Source organism: Corapipo altera, unplaced genomic scaffold (assembly GCF_003945725.1).
Source record: "Corapipo altera isolate COAL_440 unplaced genomic scaffold, ASM394572v1 268, whole genome shotgun sequence".
Taxonomy (NCBI): domain Eukaryota; kingdom Metazoa; phylum Chordata; class Aves; order Passeriformes; family Pipridae; genus Corapipo; species Corapipo altera.
Window position 1 is genome coordinate 9,622,914 of NW_020884901.1, and position 14,090 is coordinate 9,637,003.

General features: G+C 49.1%; 1 protein-coding gene across 1 annotated transcript; it reads right to left on the reverse strand.

Moving 5' to 3' along the window:
• Positions 1–1,052: 1,052 nt before the first annotated feature.
• NELFB (negative elongation factor complex member B) lies at positions 1,053–12,814 on the reverse strand. The gene is made up of 14 exons (XM_027650215.1): positions 12,729–12,814; positions 12,546–12,698; positions 12,259–12,422; positions 11,980–12,079; positions 10,511–10,741; positions 9,404–9,589; positions 8,012–8,124; positions 7,496–7,598; positions 5,909–6,004; positions 4,574–4,716; positions 3,524–3,630; positions 2,502–2,643; positions 1,697–1,805; positions 1,053–1,459 (listed from the first exon to the last, which is right to left on the reverse strand). Exons 2-14 carry the CDS (start codon positions 12,645–12,647, stop codon positions 1,322–1,324), a joined length of 1,734 nt encoding a protein of 577 aa, XP_027506016.1. The 5' UTR covers positions 12,648–12,698; positions 12,729–12,814; the 3' UTR covers positions 1,053–1,321.
• Positions 12,815–14,090: the final 1,276 nt, after the last annotated feature.

Genomic DNA, 14,090 nt, shown 5'->3' on the forward strand with positions numbered 1-14,090 from the left:
TCCTGCTGACAGATTCCTGCTTACAGGGACATTCAGGTTCTCTTCAGGCATGTTGTACCTGCTGGAATCAGTGTGAATTCCATTGTAAACTCCCACAGGTCATTCTTCTCCCATGCCCACTTTCCTGCACACTCCACCTGAGGCAGCAACAAAAGCAAAACCGGAGTCAGCTGGAACAGCACAGACAGTGACCCAGGTGAGCCATGAAGGACAGACTTCTCAGCCTGCAGGGGAGAAGCTTCAGGGTGACCCAACTGCAGCCTGCCCGTGCCTGAAGGCAGCTACAAGAAACATGGAGAGAGACTATTTGCAAGAGACTGGAGGGACAGGACAAGGGGCAATGGCTTCAAACTGACAGACAGTAAGTTTAGATTGGATATTGGGAAGAAATCCTTCCCTGGGAGGGTGGGGAGGCCCTGGCACAGGTTGCCCAGAGAAGCTGTGGCTGCCCCATCCCTGGAAGTGTCCAAGGCCAGGTTGGACGGAGCTTGGAGCAACCTGGGCTAGTGGAAGGTGTCCCTGCCCATGGCAGGGGGTTGGAACTTTTAAGGTCCCTTCCAAGCCAGACTATTCTATGATTCTCTTTCTTCAAAACCAGAATTTCACTGCCTCTACACTCAAACCCCACTGTCACTGAGGAATGTGCCAGTCTTGCTCTTTTTCACCTGCTCCAGGACTCCAAGCTACTCCTTTGGAGAAGAGTGGGGAAAAAAGGGGAGGGAATGATTTGATTTCTGGCCTTCTTTGTAAAAGCCTGTCAGAGAAGAGGCTGTTACTGCTGCTTGGGCTGTGACAGCAGTGGACATGTCTGACTAGTGCAGCATGTCCTACCATCTACCAGAAGAGTTAAAACCTCAAACAGGAAATGGTGTCAGTGGAGCTTATCTCCTCTGACACCTCCTCTTGTTGAGCATCTTCTCAAAGACCCCCAAGAGCAGACCAAGGCCAAAGAAAGCCATGATAAGCCTCAGGAGCCCACACCACCTGCTCAGCCACACTGGGGTTCCACACTCACTGAGTAGTTCTTACAGCAGTTTAAAAACACAAGATGCCAAGCTTAAAAATATCCATTTTCTTTTGGAAAAAACAATGTACAGTCAGATTTTAAGTGGCTCTACATGAAGACACTCAGCTATCCTTAAGAAAAGTAAACCTTGCAATGCACTGCATACAGTTTTCTAGCCAGCATGAGTTGGGCAAACTGCAGTGTTTCCTGAAGGAGCTTCAGTGGCTTTTTTTGTGTTTCCACCCTGTGGGCAGAGACACTCAGAAGGCAGCAGAGAGCTTCACACTGGGTTAGTTGTTCTCCTGCAGACCCAGCTCAGCGTGAGGCTGGTGTGGGCACAGTGGGCAAGGGCAGCTCCATGGAGGGGGTCTCAGTCACCTCAGCTGGACTCGGCTTGCGGAGCTCCAGCTTCTCGGTGAGTTGGTTGTAAAGCTCCTTCACAGCTTCCCCACTCTGTAAAATGAGAATTGAGGGGGGAAAAACAAGGGTCACACTCCATTGTAGCCCCTACTACCCAGCACAGCAAGTGTGCCATCAAAAACCAGCCCAGAAAGAAGAAGGAAGCTGCAAGGTGATTGAGCTACGGCTGGGTACACTCAGAGCAGAGCTCGTGGTCCATTAAACCACGTCTGGAAAGGCAGCTGCTTTCATCTGCAACCAGTTTTCCCCTTGTCATGCTCCCCTTCCTACCTGCTTGGTGGGTTCCAAAGCCTTTTGGAGAGACTCTAGTTTGGCTGGTGCCACTTTGTGATGCAGATGCAGCAGCAGCCTGAGCACGTGTCTGTGGACGTTCTCCTTTCTGCAGAACAAACACCACCCTGAGAGCCAGGAAGCTACAGCAACAGCACCAGAGTAATTCACACCCACACACACTGGGAGCTTTGTTAGAATTTTCCAAAAGGATTCGTGGAATTGCTCAGCAGGAGTGGACCTGCAGCAACCATGAGGAGGGAGGGGGAGATTTTAAGCACAGACACGGCAGCAGCTCATCTCTGTAGGACAGGCCACGTGCACATGGATGTTTATCCCTCCATGTGTGGAGGATGCAGCAGCAGCAGCCCCAACAGCAGCTCCAGCCACTTTTTGGGAAGCTTTGTGGAGGTCAGATCTGGTCTGCAGGCCACCAGCTAAACCACAGGGACTTACCAGGAGTAACAACAGATTTCTGTGTGCAGCTTATACTGCAAAAGGCTGATGTTAACTCTGCATATTCAGAGCTACTGCAAGGCCTGAAGGATATTCTCCTTTGCAACTCCAATTTATGAATAATGAATTACAGTTCAGATAATAATTTATAATCAGCACATTACAATTTTGCTGATAAAAAGTCAAAAAATATAAGCCTTTCCCTAAAGAAAAACAGCATCAGAATAGCATTCCCACAACATGTGAAGAATTTGCTGAACTATACTATACTGCTCAAAGCACTGAAACCTCTCTCAGGCATTCTGTAAACTGACTCCCTTCACTTCCCTCTGAGGAAAATCCTATTTACCTGGAGCAGGCAGTGAGGAAGAAGCCATCAAAGAGACTGGTGCAGAACTCCTCCAGTGCAAACTCATCCCCCAGCAGTGTGAGGTTCCCAGTGAGCAGGTGCAGGAAAATATCACTGAAGGCCAAGTCACTGAATGTCTCAACTAAACAACATGGAAAGCAAAGAGACAGACCCTGGTGAGGATGTGCCAAAACCTCACCACAGAGCTGAGGCTCCTGTTGAAAATCTGGCAGTGAGATTTCACCATGCAATGGTTTAGGTGGGAAGGAACTTTAAAGATTATTCGGTTCCAACCCCCTGCCATGGGCAGGGACACCTTCCACTAGCCCAGGTTGCTCCAAGCCCCATCCAACCTGGCCTTGGACACTTCCAGGGATCCAGGGGCAGCCACAGCTTCTCTGGGCAACCTGTGCCAGGGCCTCCTCACCCTCCCAGGGAAGGATTTCTTCCAAATACCTAATCCAAGCCTACCCACTTTCAGTCATTTTTAATCATTTCCTTAGAAAACAGGTAGCCCAGGCAGGTGGCTTTGATCTTTTAGACATTAAAGATTAGGAGCAGGTTGCTGCAGAGCTCTCCTGCAACTTATCCCAGAGGAGTCAGTGAACAAGGTAATCCTAGTAAAAAATTTAAGACTCTGTTCAGTCCTATTTTGTTACAGGTTTCTCAGCACACAAAGCCAAGTCCCAGGAAACTCTGGTCACCTGCAATTACTCTGGGCAGCAGCAGAATTAAGCCACCTGCTCTTTTATCTTGCAGATTCATTCCAAACAGTTCTCACCTAATTGTTAATAGAGCCTTTGATCTAAAGAACTGACCCTCAGCCACTATCCCTAAACTCTCAGATCAGCAGAAAAGTACCCTAATTGCAGACAAACCCAAACACTTCTGCAGGGACTCAAAACTAAGTCAACAGAAGAGCCAAAGGCAGGACATGACATCTTTGGCTCTGAAATCCCTTTCACTCCAGGTTTATTTGCCTCCTATACAGCTACAGGATAGAAGATGGGACAAAAACATACCCAGTGCTGGCAGGAGCCTGAGGAAAGCATTCTTGTTCCTCTGTTTAGTGATGTGAAGGATGTAATACAGCCCAATCTCACAGGCTATTCTGTTCTCCTGCAGGAATCTGTTATGGCAGAAGCAAAGTTTCTTCATCAATAAAGCTTAAAAAAGATTTTTAATTTTTTTTAAGAGGTTTAAAATACTGATAGGAATCAAGTAGGTACAGCAGTGGCTAACCCCAAACCCACTGACTGAGCAGATGGATCATCCCTATGTTCACTATCATGCTCCAAAAAAATCTACCATTCAGCAAATATTGTGTTGTCTCACAGCCAAACAGCTGGATTTGATTGTGGACATTTATAATGTATTCATGAGAAAAGTGCCAATCAAACTGAGGTTCAGAAGAAGTCGAAATACTCAAAAATGAAACAAAGTCCAATACTGCTGTGTTTTAGTTTCCCAAAAGTCAAAGATCATAGAGGAGAGTACAGCTCTTAGGATACAGGACTCCAGATTCTGGCAAACAGACAAGAATTGTGCTGGAAATTAGTGCAAGATGTGAATATGACAGAGCACACAGGGGTTTTAATTATCTTTCTGACATCCCTGGAGTGACAGGTTATCAACAGAGAATGAGTGTGGGTGCCAAAAATGCCAGCTTTATGATTTCCCATAGTGCTTCTCCAGAACCCAGCACGGGCACTCATCCAGCTGCACCCAAATATCACCCAAACATCACCCAAACACTGAGCATTCACTGCCTGGGAAGCTGCACAAGCAGCAATTTGAACAGAAATACCAAATACTTTCATATTCAGTCTGTCAAAAGAATGGTCATTACAAGAAATATTATTTTATGTCAACAAATTCCATCTGAGGAACCGTGGTGGAAACCTGGTCCGTTAAAGGAAAAGTTCAGCCTTGATTAATTAGGGCTAAATCTTATCCCCAGAAGTCTTGCCTTTAGCACATGGAGTACTTTCCCCTGTCAGGGCTGGCTGGTTCCCTGGTGCTTGGCTGTGGTAAGCAGAGCATGGGTACAGCTGGGAGGCAGGATTACATACTTGGTGAAAGCTTCAGGAATGGTGCTGGGGTAGGGAATTGGCCCCTTCTCCTCCGAGGGCAGCTTCTGGTCCACAGTGAAGGTGTGGTCATCCACCACAAAGGACATCAGCAGGGGCAGGAACCTGGTGATCAACTCAGCTTCCTTGGAGGGGTGGAAGAACAGAGGGAGAAGAACCATCATCAATCACTTCATGCCACCTAATGGTCCTGGAGTGCCTTAGCAAACAGCGAGGCAGTGTGAGGAGCCTCATCCTACACTGAGGAAAACAAGCTCTCAGACATCCAGTTCCTGTCAGAACTCTTGAATAATTCACTTTCATGTGTTCCATGGCAATCAGGAAAATTTTACTTCACCTCACCTGCAGGAATATTCCTGCTCAAATGCTTTCTTTGGACAATTACACAGCACTTCCTCTGAGAGATCCTTCCCAAAACTGCTGCAGGCACTGCGTGTTAAGGATGAAACCACACTGCTTTTATCAACAATTATATACCTCCAGCATAGTCCAGGCTTATTTGTGGTAACACAAACACAAACAGATTTGCAATAGAGAGATTCCCTTTGGAAAGAAACTGTGAACATTTTTCCCTAGAGGTTCATGAGAGAACACAAATCACAGTGTTACCCTTGGAATATCGGTCACTCTCACTGCCACAGTCCCAGTGTTGAAGCACACCCTCCCTCTGGTAAATTTAAACATGCAAGCAGCCAGGAATAGGTATATTTTGGAGAGTTCAACTATCCCCCTCAGTAGACATTTGCTGCTTTATAGCTCAGAACAGAAACAGCAAATTTCTCTTGAGAAACAGCCCCGCTGTGCAGCACCATGGTTGGCCTTCCTGCCCTCAGCTGAACTGCACCAGGGCTTCCTGTAATACTGGGAAAGTATTTCCAAAGCATGGAAAGTGCTAAATGTGGCACTACACAAAGCTGCTGCAGCAGAGAGCTGGAAGGGAGAAACATTTCTCATGGTCATGTTTCAGACCAGCCTTGGAAATCCTGCTTTCCTCATGCAAGATGTGTCCTACAAACCTGTCAGTTGTGTGGAAGATCCCAGGAACAATGAGAGAGCAGTGAGCAACCAGTGCAGTATTTGACAGGGGTACAGTCTGATTTTAGAACAGTAAGGGCCAGGCACTCATGGAAATCAAAAAGCAGGAAAAGGAAGCTCACAGCAAGTCCACTGGAGCTGCTGCTCTGTGACCACTGACGTGTTTTCCCCAAGAAAGCTCTGACGAGGGGTTTGCACAGTGAACATTAAATCAGGGACACAATAAATAGCAAACAAATCTAAACTTGTTCAATTAAATGTGTTAAATTCTAAATGGCTCACCATTTTTGGTTCCTTGAAGACTTGACTGTCAATCATGTCCCAGGCCCCCTGTCCCAAAGACAGCATCCTCAGGAGCAGCAGCAGGTCTGGGCTTTCCTCCAATTTTAAGGGGAGAAGAAAAACAGCTATTTTGGTCTTCCACATCAGATACTTATTTCAAAGCAGTGGTTTATATTCAAAGCTCTTCTGGATTAGCAGCTTTATTAAAAACTGCTAGAGGTGTTCAGTTCTCCAATTTAATTGAAACCTGATTCCTCAAACAGGAATCACATCACAGACACACCTGAGGGCTTGTGGGCTTTTGTAACTTTTATAAAGCACCAGGAAGTTTGCAGCTACCTGATCAAAACATGGTTTTTAAATGTGTCCAGCCCAATTAGTGCACTGAAATGTAATATGTGACAGGACAAATCAAGCAGAAGAAAGGAGAAAGGGTGTGTAGGAATGACAATGGTTTTTTTGTTTACATTGTGCCCTGAAACCAAAACAGATTTCAGTCTTCAACTGTCATGGGGAAGTTATTCCATCCAACAATAACACTTAACAACTCAGAGATAAAACCAGCAAGTGCCTCAGACTGTTCAGACACCTGTAAGGGTGCCCTCTAACATTTCAGCACCTCCTGCAGACACTATTCCAGGAACTGTGTTATATCTCAGCAAACAGAGCAGAACAGAGCTAACTAATCCCTGGCATTTACTGTGGCAGGGGAAAGGCTGCTGCTCTCAGACAAACTGATGGAAGGACAAAGCAGGCAGGCACATTTTCTGGATATGGTTCTGTATTTGCCCAGCTGCCAGCACAGAATGAGCCATGCAAAAGATTCATTGTCAGTTTGGAGAGTCCCAAAATCATAGAAACACAGAATATGCTGAGCTGGAAGGGACCCACAAGGATCATCCAGTCCAACCCCTGGCCCTGCACAGACACCCCAACAATCCCACCCTGTCCCTCAGAGCATTGTCCAAACCCTCCTGGAGCTCTGGCAGCCTTGGTGCTGTGCCCACTGCCCTGGGGAACCTGGTCAGTGCCCAACCACCCTCTGGGGGAAGAACCTTTTGCTGAGATCCAACCTGACCCTGCCCTGACACAGCTCCAGCCATTCCCTGGGTGCTGTCCCTGCTCACAGAGAGCAGAGATTGGAGCTGCCCCTCCAGCAGAGCTGCAGACCCAGTGAGATCTGACCTCAGTCTCTTCTTCTCCAGCTGAACAAGTAAAGTGCCTTCAGCCACTCCTCAGACCCTTCCCCTCCAGGCCCTTCACCATCTCCATGTCCCTCCTTTGGACACTCTCCAACAGCTTTAGATCTTTCTTATATTGTGGTAGCCAAAACTGCCCCCAGGACTCAAGGTGAGGCTGCACCAGAGCAGAGCAGGACAATCCCCTCCCCTGCCCATCTTCAAACAGTGCTCCTGCAGAGCTCTGCAGCAGGGCTACAAAGGGACAGGAACCATCTTTCCCTTGTTCCAATTCACACATGCACCTGAGACCTTAGTCACACTTCTCCTGCAGTGCCAGCCCTTCCCTGAGGGATGCCAATCAACCAAGACCATAGCTCAGATCAGGTACACAAGCTGCAACACTTACCCTGGGTAAGGTGTCCTGCCCAACCAGGTCTTGCAGGTGCCTTATGGTGCTCAAGGCCAAGGTGTTGATGGCAAAGGGATCACACAAGATCATTGACAAGTCCCTGAGGAGAAGTAAAAACCAAACACTTGTCATACATAACAAACAACTGCTCAGGTCCTTATGCACCTGTGCCCACCTGGTGAACCTTCTCCTGCCTTGTAAAAACACCACAAAGGGTATTTCTTTGACCTGTAAGAGCACGTTACCCAAACTAATGACTAAAAAGTCCTCTGCACTGAGATCCAGTGGGAGATCTCCCACAGCCAGTTACCAGGCCACAGGGGAGACAAGTGAAGCAGTGCAAGCTCTGTGCTTGTCTCTGCCATGAGCAGGAATGCTCATGGATGTCTGGGATGTGACCGGAGCTGCTGGAGGTTTGGCTCTAGGGAAGAACTAACACCTACAACCCCTGCCAAATGCTGTGACTGCCAGGAGCCCATTTCAGTTCCTCAATAAACAGCCCAAGAGCCTCACCCCAACACTTGTTCTTGTCCTTTCTTCACTCCATCCAGAAACCCTTGCAATTCCCGGGCTCTCTTGTTGTCCACAAACTTCTCCCGAATACAGGCGTCCAGGCACCAGGTGAACTGTCACAAAATGCAGAGAGCTCCATGAGCCTCAGCCACCCCTTAATCCAGCAATAACACACATGATGTCAGAGAAAACAGGCTCAGAGTGACCTCCAAACACCTGGAATTAAGTCACTTTAATAGTGGGACCAAGCTGGTCACAAACACAGAGGAGGCCAGAGATGCCAAGGTGAGTTGACCTGGTGTCACCTTCTCCCCTCCCAGGAAAGGTATTCCCTGGAAATTAAGGAGCAGGCACTTATAAAATACACCACTGCCCAGCACACCTGTGGGTTTACACAAACAGGAGACTGAGAAAGAAACAGCATCACTTAGAAATAAAAATTCAGGCTATTTTGGCCATTGCAATACCACTCTCACCCCCTAAGTAGGGGAATACTGACAGTGGAGCTTCTGCTTTAGAGCTGTATTAGTGAAATCCAATATTAAGGGCTTTTTTTCCCTTTCAGAAACCAACCTATATTTCCCCTCAACATTTCAACTGTCAAAAAAATCACAGCTTCCTGAATTTTCTGAAATGTTTTCAGCTACTGTCCTTGCAGCATCACTGCATTTAGCAGTGGCAAAATGAAGTGGCTGAAAAACAAACTTGAACAAGAATTGCCCTTGTCTCTTCAGTCACTGTCTGTGCATTCATTTGGGGACTCTTGATCAGAACACATTAGTAAGCATGCAGGAATATTTATCCTCACTCTAGGACAGCATCTCTGAGCATAACACACATCAAATTTAGCAACTACTCCAGAGAAAAACCCTTGTTCCAGGTCAGAGTGAAGCTAACTAAGGACAACGGGCCAGTAACACAATCCTGGTGTGACATTAACAAGTCTGTCACCTCCCAGTATTTGAATAGTTGCATTTTTTCTTATCATTCAAGATCCAAAGCATTTCACACACAGATTACTGGCAGATGGAGTATATCACACCAGCCACAACCGGGAGGGAAGCAAGCTTGGATTAAGAACCTGTGGCTAGTTGATGGGTTTTGTTATTTTTGCAGCACCTACACAGATTAGGTGTCAGGTTAGACATTGCTTTTAACACTGCATAAGTGCCCTAAATCTGAATGATTCATGGTTATGAAATGAAAGCAAACTCCTGGTTCACCAAGATGAAATTTTCACCTGAAGTTCCAAGGGATATAAGATGACATTTGGGTTCAAGACTTGAACTCCCTCCACAGGGGAAGTTCAGGACTCATGTTCTCTGGGCTGAAGGAGTGGGGAAAATAGAAAACTCTCCAGCAACCCTCCCCTGTGTCCCATATGATTGGTACCTTATGACAGGGGTCAACAGTGCAGATCTCACTGATCTCCAGGTCATGCAGGGACATGAGGAGCTCTGCCCTCAGAGTGCAGTAATGGACATTCCTCGTGCGCAGGAACAGCGTCCTCAGGAACTGCAGCACCATGTCATAGAGCTTCACGTTCTTCCCAATCATCTGGGTCAGCTTCTGAACCACCTACAGTGGGAAACACGTGCACTCAGTACCAGGAGGTGCTCTTACTTCACACACACACAGAATGTAAATTAATTTTATTACATGATTTATTGAAACATCCACAGTGACGTCAGTTCCTGCAAAGGAACTATTTAAGGCAGCATTTCCAAGAGCATTTGTTCAAGGTACATTCACCAAGTCTTTCACAGCCATAATGTGCTTTTACCTAAATCCACAAGCTTCTTTCTTTTATCCTCCTGATTCTCCCTGCAGGGGGAGTGTACAAGTGGATGTGTGGTGCTGAGTTACGCCACAACTCTGCAGTGTAAACCTGGAGTAAATTGTACCAGAGCACTTACACTACATGGTTTTGAAAGCAAAACAGGCCCAAAACAACTCCCATGTAACAAACATACTGCCCTCTCTGAAATTATAGCTTTACACTGCCCTATAATTAATTCCATTCAAAGAGCAACTTTTCTGGATGCCAGATTAACTACAGCTTTCTATTAAAAAAAAAAAAAAAACTAAACCAAATTTTATTGGGCTATAAAAGAGGTCTCAAGAAAAGAAATTTAACATATTAACATATTCAAACTGGGGATAGAGATGCTCAGTCTTCCAAACACCTGGGGTATATTAAAGCCAGACTGGACACTACAGAAAAAAACATCAGCCTTCCTATGTTTTTTTAAAAGTGCATAAACAGCTTAGAACATTCATCAATCATTACACAGCACTGACTGACTATTAAAATAATTCCTGCTGCTTTCACCAAGATATATAGGAGACAATGGCCTGGTATTTCTAGCAAAGACTTTGTCAAGCTACAAGACTTGAGGAGCAAAGCTGGGTGGGGGAACAGACCCTGTTCTGTGCTGAGGGTGACTGAACACTGATGGATTCCACTCAAGCATCTTGTGAGGGTGCCTTTGTCCTCACCTCTCCTTGACGCCTTGTTTTGGGAGAAGGACTGAAGAAGTTCTGCAGGAAGGAGATGTCGTTGCTGAAGAGGATGTTCTCCTTCTCCAGGATGTATTGCTTGAGCAGGGGGGACACCTCGTCCCCAAACAGGGCCTGGTTGTCCTGCCAGATCTGCCGCTTCACCTCCACGGCACAGGCCTTGTACAGGTCCTTGTCAGCCATCACCAGCTTCAGCTTCTTCTCAGGGACCTGCAGTGGACACAGCAGTTACACAGGGCAGCCCCTCACCTGCCCAGCTGACCACAGGAGACACCTAAATCACGGAATCACAGAACATCCTGAGCTGGAAGGATCACCAGGACCATCCAGTCCAGCTCCTGGCCCTGCACAGACACCCCAACAATCCCACCCTGGCCCTCAGAGCATTGTCCAAACTCTCCTGGAGCTCTGGCAGCCTTGGGGCTGTGCCCACTGCCCTGGGGAGCCTGGTCAGTGCCCAACCAGCCTCTGGGGGAAGAACCTTTCCTGAGATCCAACCTGACCCTGCCCTGACACAGCTCCAGCTGTTCCCTGGGTGCTGTCCCTGCTCACAGGGTGCAGAGATCAGAGCTGCCCCTCAGGAGGAGCTGCAGACCCTGATGAGCTCTGACCTCTGTCTCCTCTTCCCCAGCTGAACAAGCCAAGTGCCCTCAGCTTCTCCTCAGACTCTTCTCCTCTAGGCCCTTCCCCATCTCCATGTCCCTCCTTTGGACACTCTCCAACAGCTTTAAATCTTTCCTGTATTGTGGTGCCCAAACTGCCCCCAGGACTCAAGGTGAGGCTGCCCCAGAGCAGAGCAGAGCAGGACAATCCTCTCCCTCGACTGATCACCCCCTCAGGCAGTTTGGGCATTCACACCCAGCAGTACCACAGGCTCAGCTCTTGCCTCCTCCTGAAGACACTTCTTCAACAGCCAAATCACACACCAAGCTTTTCCTTATTTATTTCAAAGAAGAAAAAAGATTTCCTTTAAATCCGCAGTGCTGAGAATTGGGAATGGTGTTTCCAAACTCAGTGACACTAAAATTCCAGTAGCAGTTTTGAATCCATTACCTTAAGTGCAATATGATGCTTTTAATAAGGACACTCCTAGAGACTTTTGTCTCACAGATCTGAATCTCACTCCTGTCTACTTCTAGCTTCATTCTTCAAGACTTATCTTCCACTTGTCAAAGATTTTTAAATCAGCTGTGGGAAAATTCACTTATCAGTGAACCTGACTATTGTTAGGAAGCTGCATGGATTGAGGAAAACAGGGAAATAGTCTCATCTGATTATAAAAACATAAAATGCCTTTTGAATTAGCCCACTAAGTTGGCAGCAGATACAAGAATGAATTAAATCTTCAGTCAGTGCCTACCACTGAACAACACACCTGCAAAGGTGTGCAGAGGGAGCACAGCTGGAGGAGCCACACCAGAGACGTCACAGCACAGTGCAGGTCCTACCTTGGGCAAGTGCTTCATGACACACATGACCACGGGCTGGATGGAGGGCATCTTGACCAGGGAAAAGCTCTTCTCCAGGAGATCTTCCAGCTTCTTGTATCTGAAAACACGAGAGAGCGCGAGACTAGGCACCATGGAGCAGTAAAGGGACAGACTGGCTCATCTCAGAGCCACTGGAACTTGATTTCCAAGGTATCAAACTCTCCCCTGCAAAAGTCACCACAGTATTTTCTCACAGAATTCCCAGGTCGCTCCAAGTAACCAAGACTGCCGACCAACCTCTCCTCGACCTTCCCCTCCAAGGCGATGGCAGAGACCCTCTCCAGCAGCTTCTCCCGCAGCTCATCGAACACCGACTGGTGGAACTCGAGGCGGGGGGTGCCGTGCAGGTCCAGGAAGGGCAGCGCGTACTGCAGCGAGGGCAGCAGCACCCCGTTCTCTGTCTGAGAGAGCAACCGAGCGGGGCTGAGAACGGCACGCGGGACAACAAAGCAAAAGAGCGAAAAGCCCGGACGGCACTGAGGGCTCCCCCCTCCACCCACACACAGCCCGGCCCCTCACGGCACCTGGAACTGCTCGATGGCCTTGAGCGGCTCCGTGCAGTTCGTGAGGGTCTCCTTGAGGTCCTCGCCGTTGGCCACCCCCAGCTCCTGCAGCCCCGCGTACATCTCGGCCTGGCCGGGCCCGCGGGGCCGCTCCCGCTCCTAATTCCGATCCCGATCCCAATCCCGATCCCAATTCCGATCCCGGTCCCAACTCCCGGCCCCGCTGCCGCCTCAGTTCCTCGCGGTCCGTCCCCCGCCCGCCCCCCCTCCCCGCCGCCCGTGGGCCCCGCGCCGCAGCGCGAAGGTTCCGCCGCGCGAAGGTTCCGCCGCCCCTCCCGCGGGGCCTCCCCGCGACCCCCGCGGGCTCCGACCGGGGCCACCGCGCCCCGGGCACCGCCGGGCAGGGCGGGCAGGGCTCAGGGAGCGTTCGGACAGCGCTCTCAGGCGCACAGAAACACAGAATCACAGCCTGGGTCATGTTGAAGGGACCACAGTGGGTCATCAGGTGGCCCCTCCCTGCTCCAGCAGGGCCGTCCCAGAGTTAGATGGGATGAGCATCCCATGGCACAGGATTGTGTCCAGAGGGTTCTGGAATAACCTCAGTGAGGAGACTCCACACTCCCTCTGGTCTCTGTTCAGTGCTGGATCACTGCACAGCAAAGAAGTTCTTCCTCACGTTCAGGTGGAGCTTTCTGGGAATCAGTTTGTGTTGTTGCCTCTTGTCCCATTGCTGGGCCCCCCGAGCAGAGCCTCATCCATCTCTGCCCCCTCCCTGCACACACTGGACAGGCATGGATGAGATTCCCTCTCAGTCTTCTCTTCCTGAGGCTGAACAGCCCCAGCTCCCTCAGCCTTTCCTGTTCCCAGAGATGCTCCATCCTTTCAGTGTCTCCGCAGCCTCCACTGGACCTGCTCCAGGAGTTCTCATATCATGGGATTGTTGGGGTATCCTAAGCAGGGCCAGGAGCTGGACTCGATGGTCCTTCCAACTCAGGAGATTCCATGATTCCATGGTTCTGTGCTCTGGCCAACAGCATTAAGAGGGCAGCAAGGCTGGGATTCCTGGGGGTGTCTGAGGCTTTCCTCTTGTCTGATGCTGGGCAGACAATGAGGGAAAGAGGAAGCACCACTAAAAATAGAGAAGTGGCCTTCCCCCATTCATGGTTTGGCCTTCACAGGCCTGTACTTTCGGGATAGCTGCTAAAGAGTGGGGGAGGAGGGGGGAAATCTCCCTATTTGTCCTTTGTGCAATCTGCTGCTGCATCAGTGTAAGCCACCACAGAAACCCCTCTGGGGTCTGCCCAGCAGCCAGTATAACTGTCCAGGAACAAACCAAAGTGATTTAGAGCCCCTCAGACCATTGGAAGGTTGGGCTGCTGCTCACAGACCCCCGTGATCCCTGATATCCAGGTGAGAGAAGGGATGCACTCCACTGTTCCCAGGCAGGAGCTGCTGCAGTGCCCTGAGGTCCCTCATGTCCCTCTCCGTGTCCCCACATGGCTGGAGGGGCTGCTCTGCTGGGGGGGGGTTCCTGCAGGAGCAAAGCAGGACTGGTCTGACCACGGC

Excerpts from the sequence above, each read along its gene's own strand:
- NELFB (XM_027650215.1), bottom strand. The coding sequence starts at position 12,647 with ATGTACGCGGGGCTGCAGGAGCTGGGGGTGGCCAACGGCGAGGACCTC. Across the intron at positions 10,742-11,979 it reads TCATGAAGCACTTGCCCAAG|GTCCCTGAGAAGAAGCTGAA; the intron begins GTAGGACCTGCA and ends TGTCCACTGCAG. Across the intron at positions 4,717-5,908 it reads TCTTCAAGGAACCAAAAATG|GAAGCTGAGTTGATCACCAG; the intron begins GTGAGCCATTTA and ends CACCCCTCCAAG.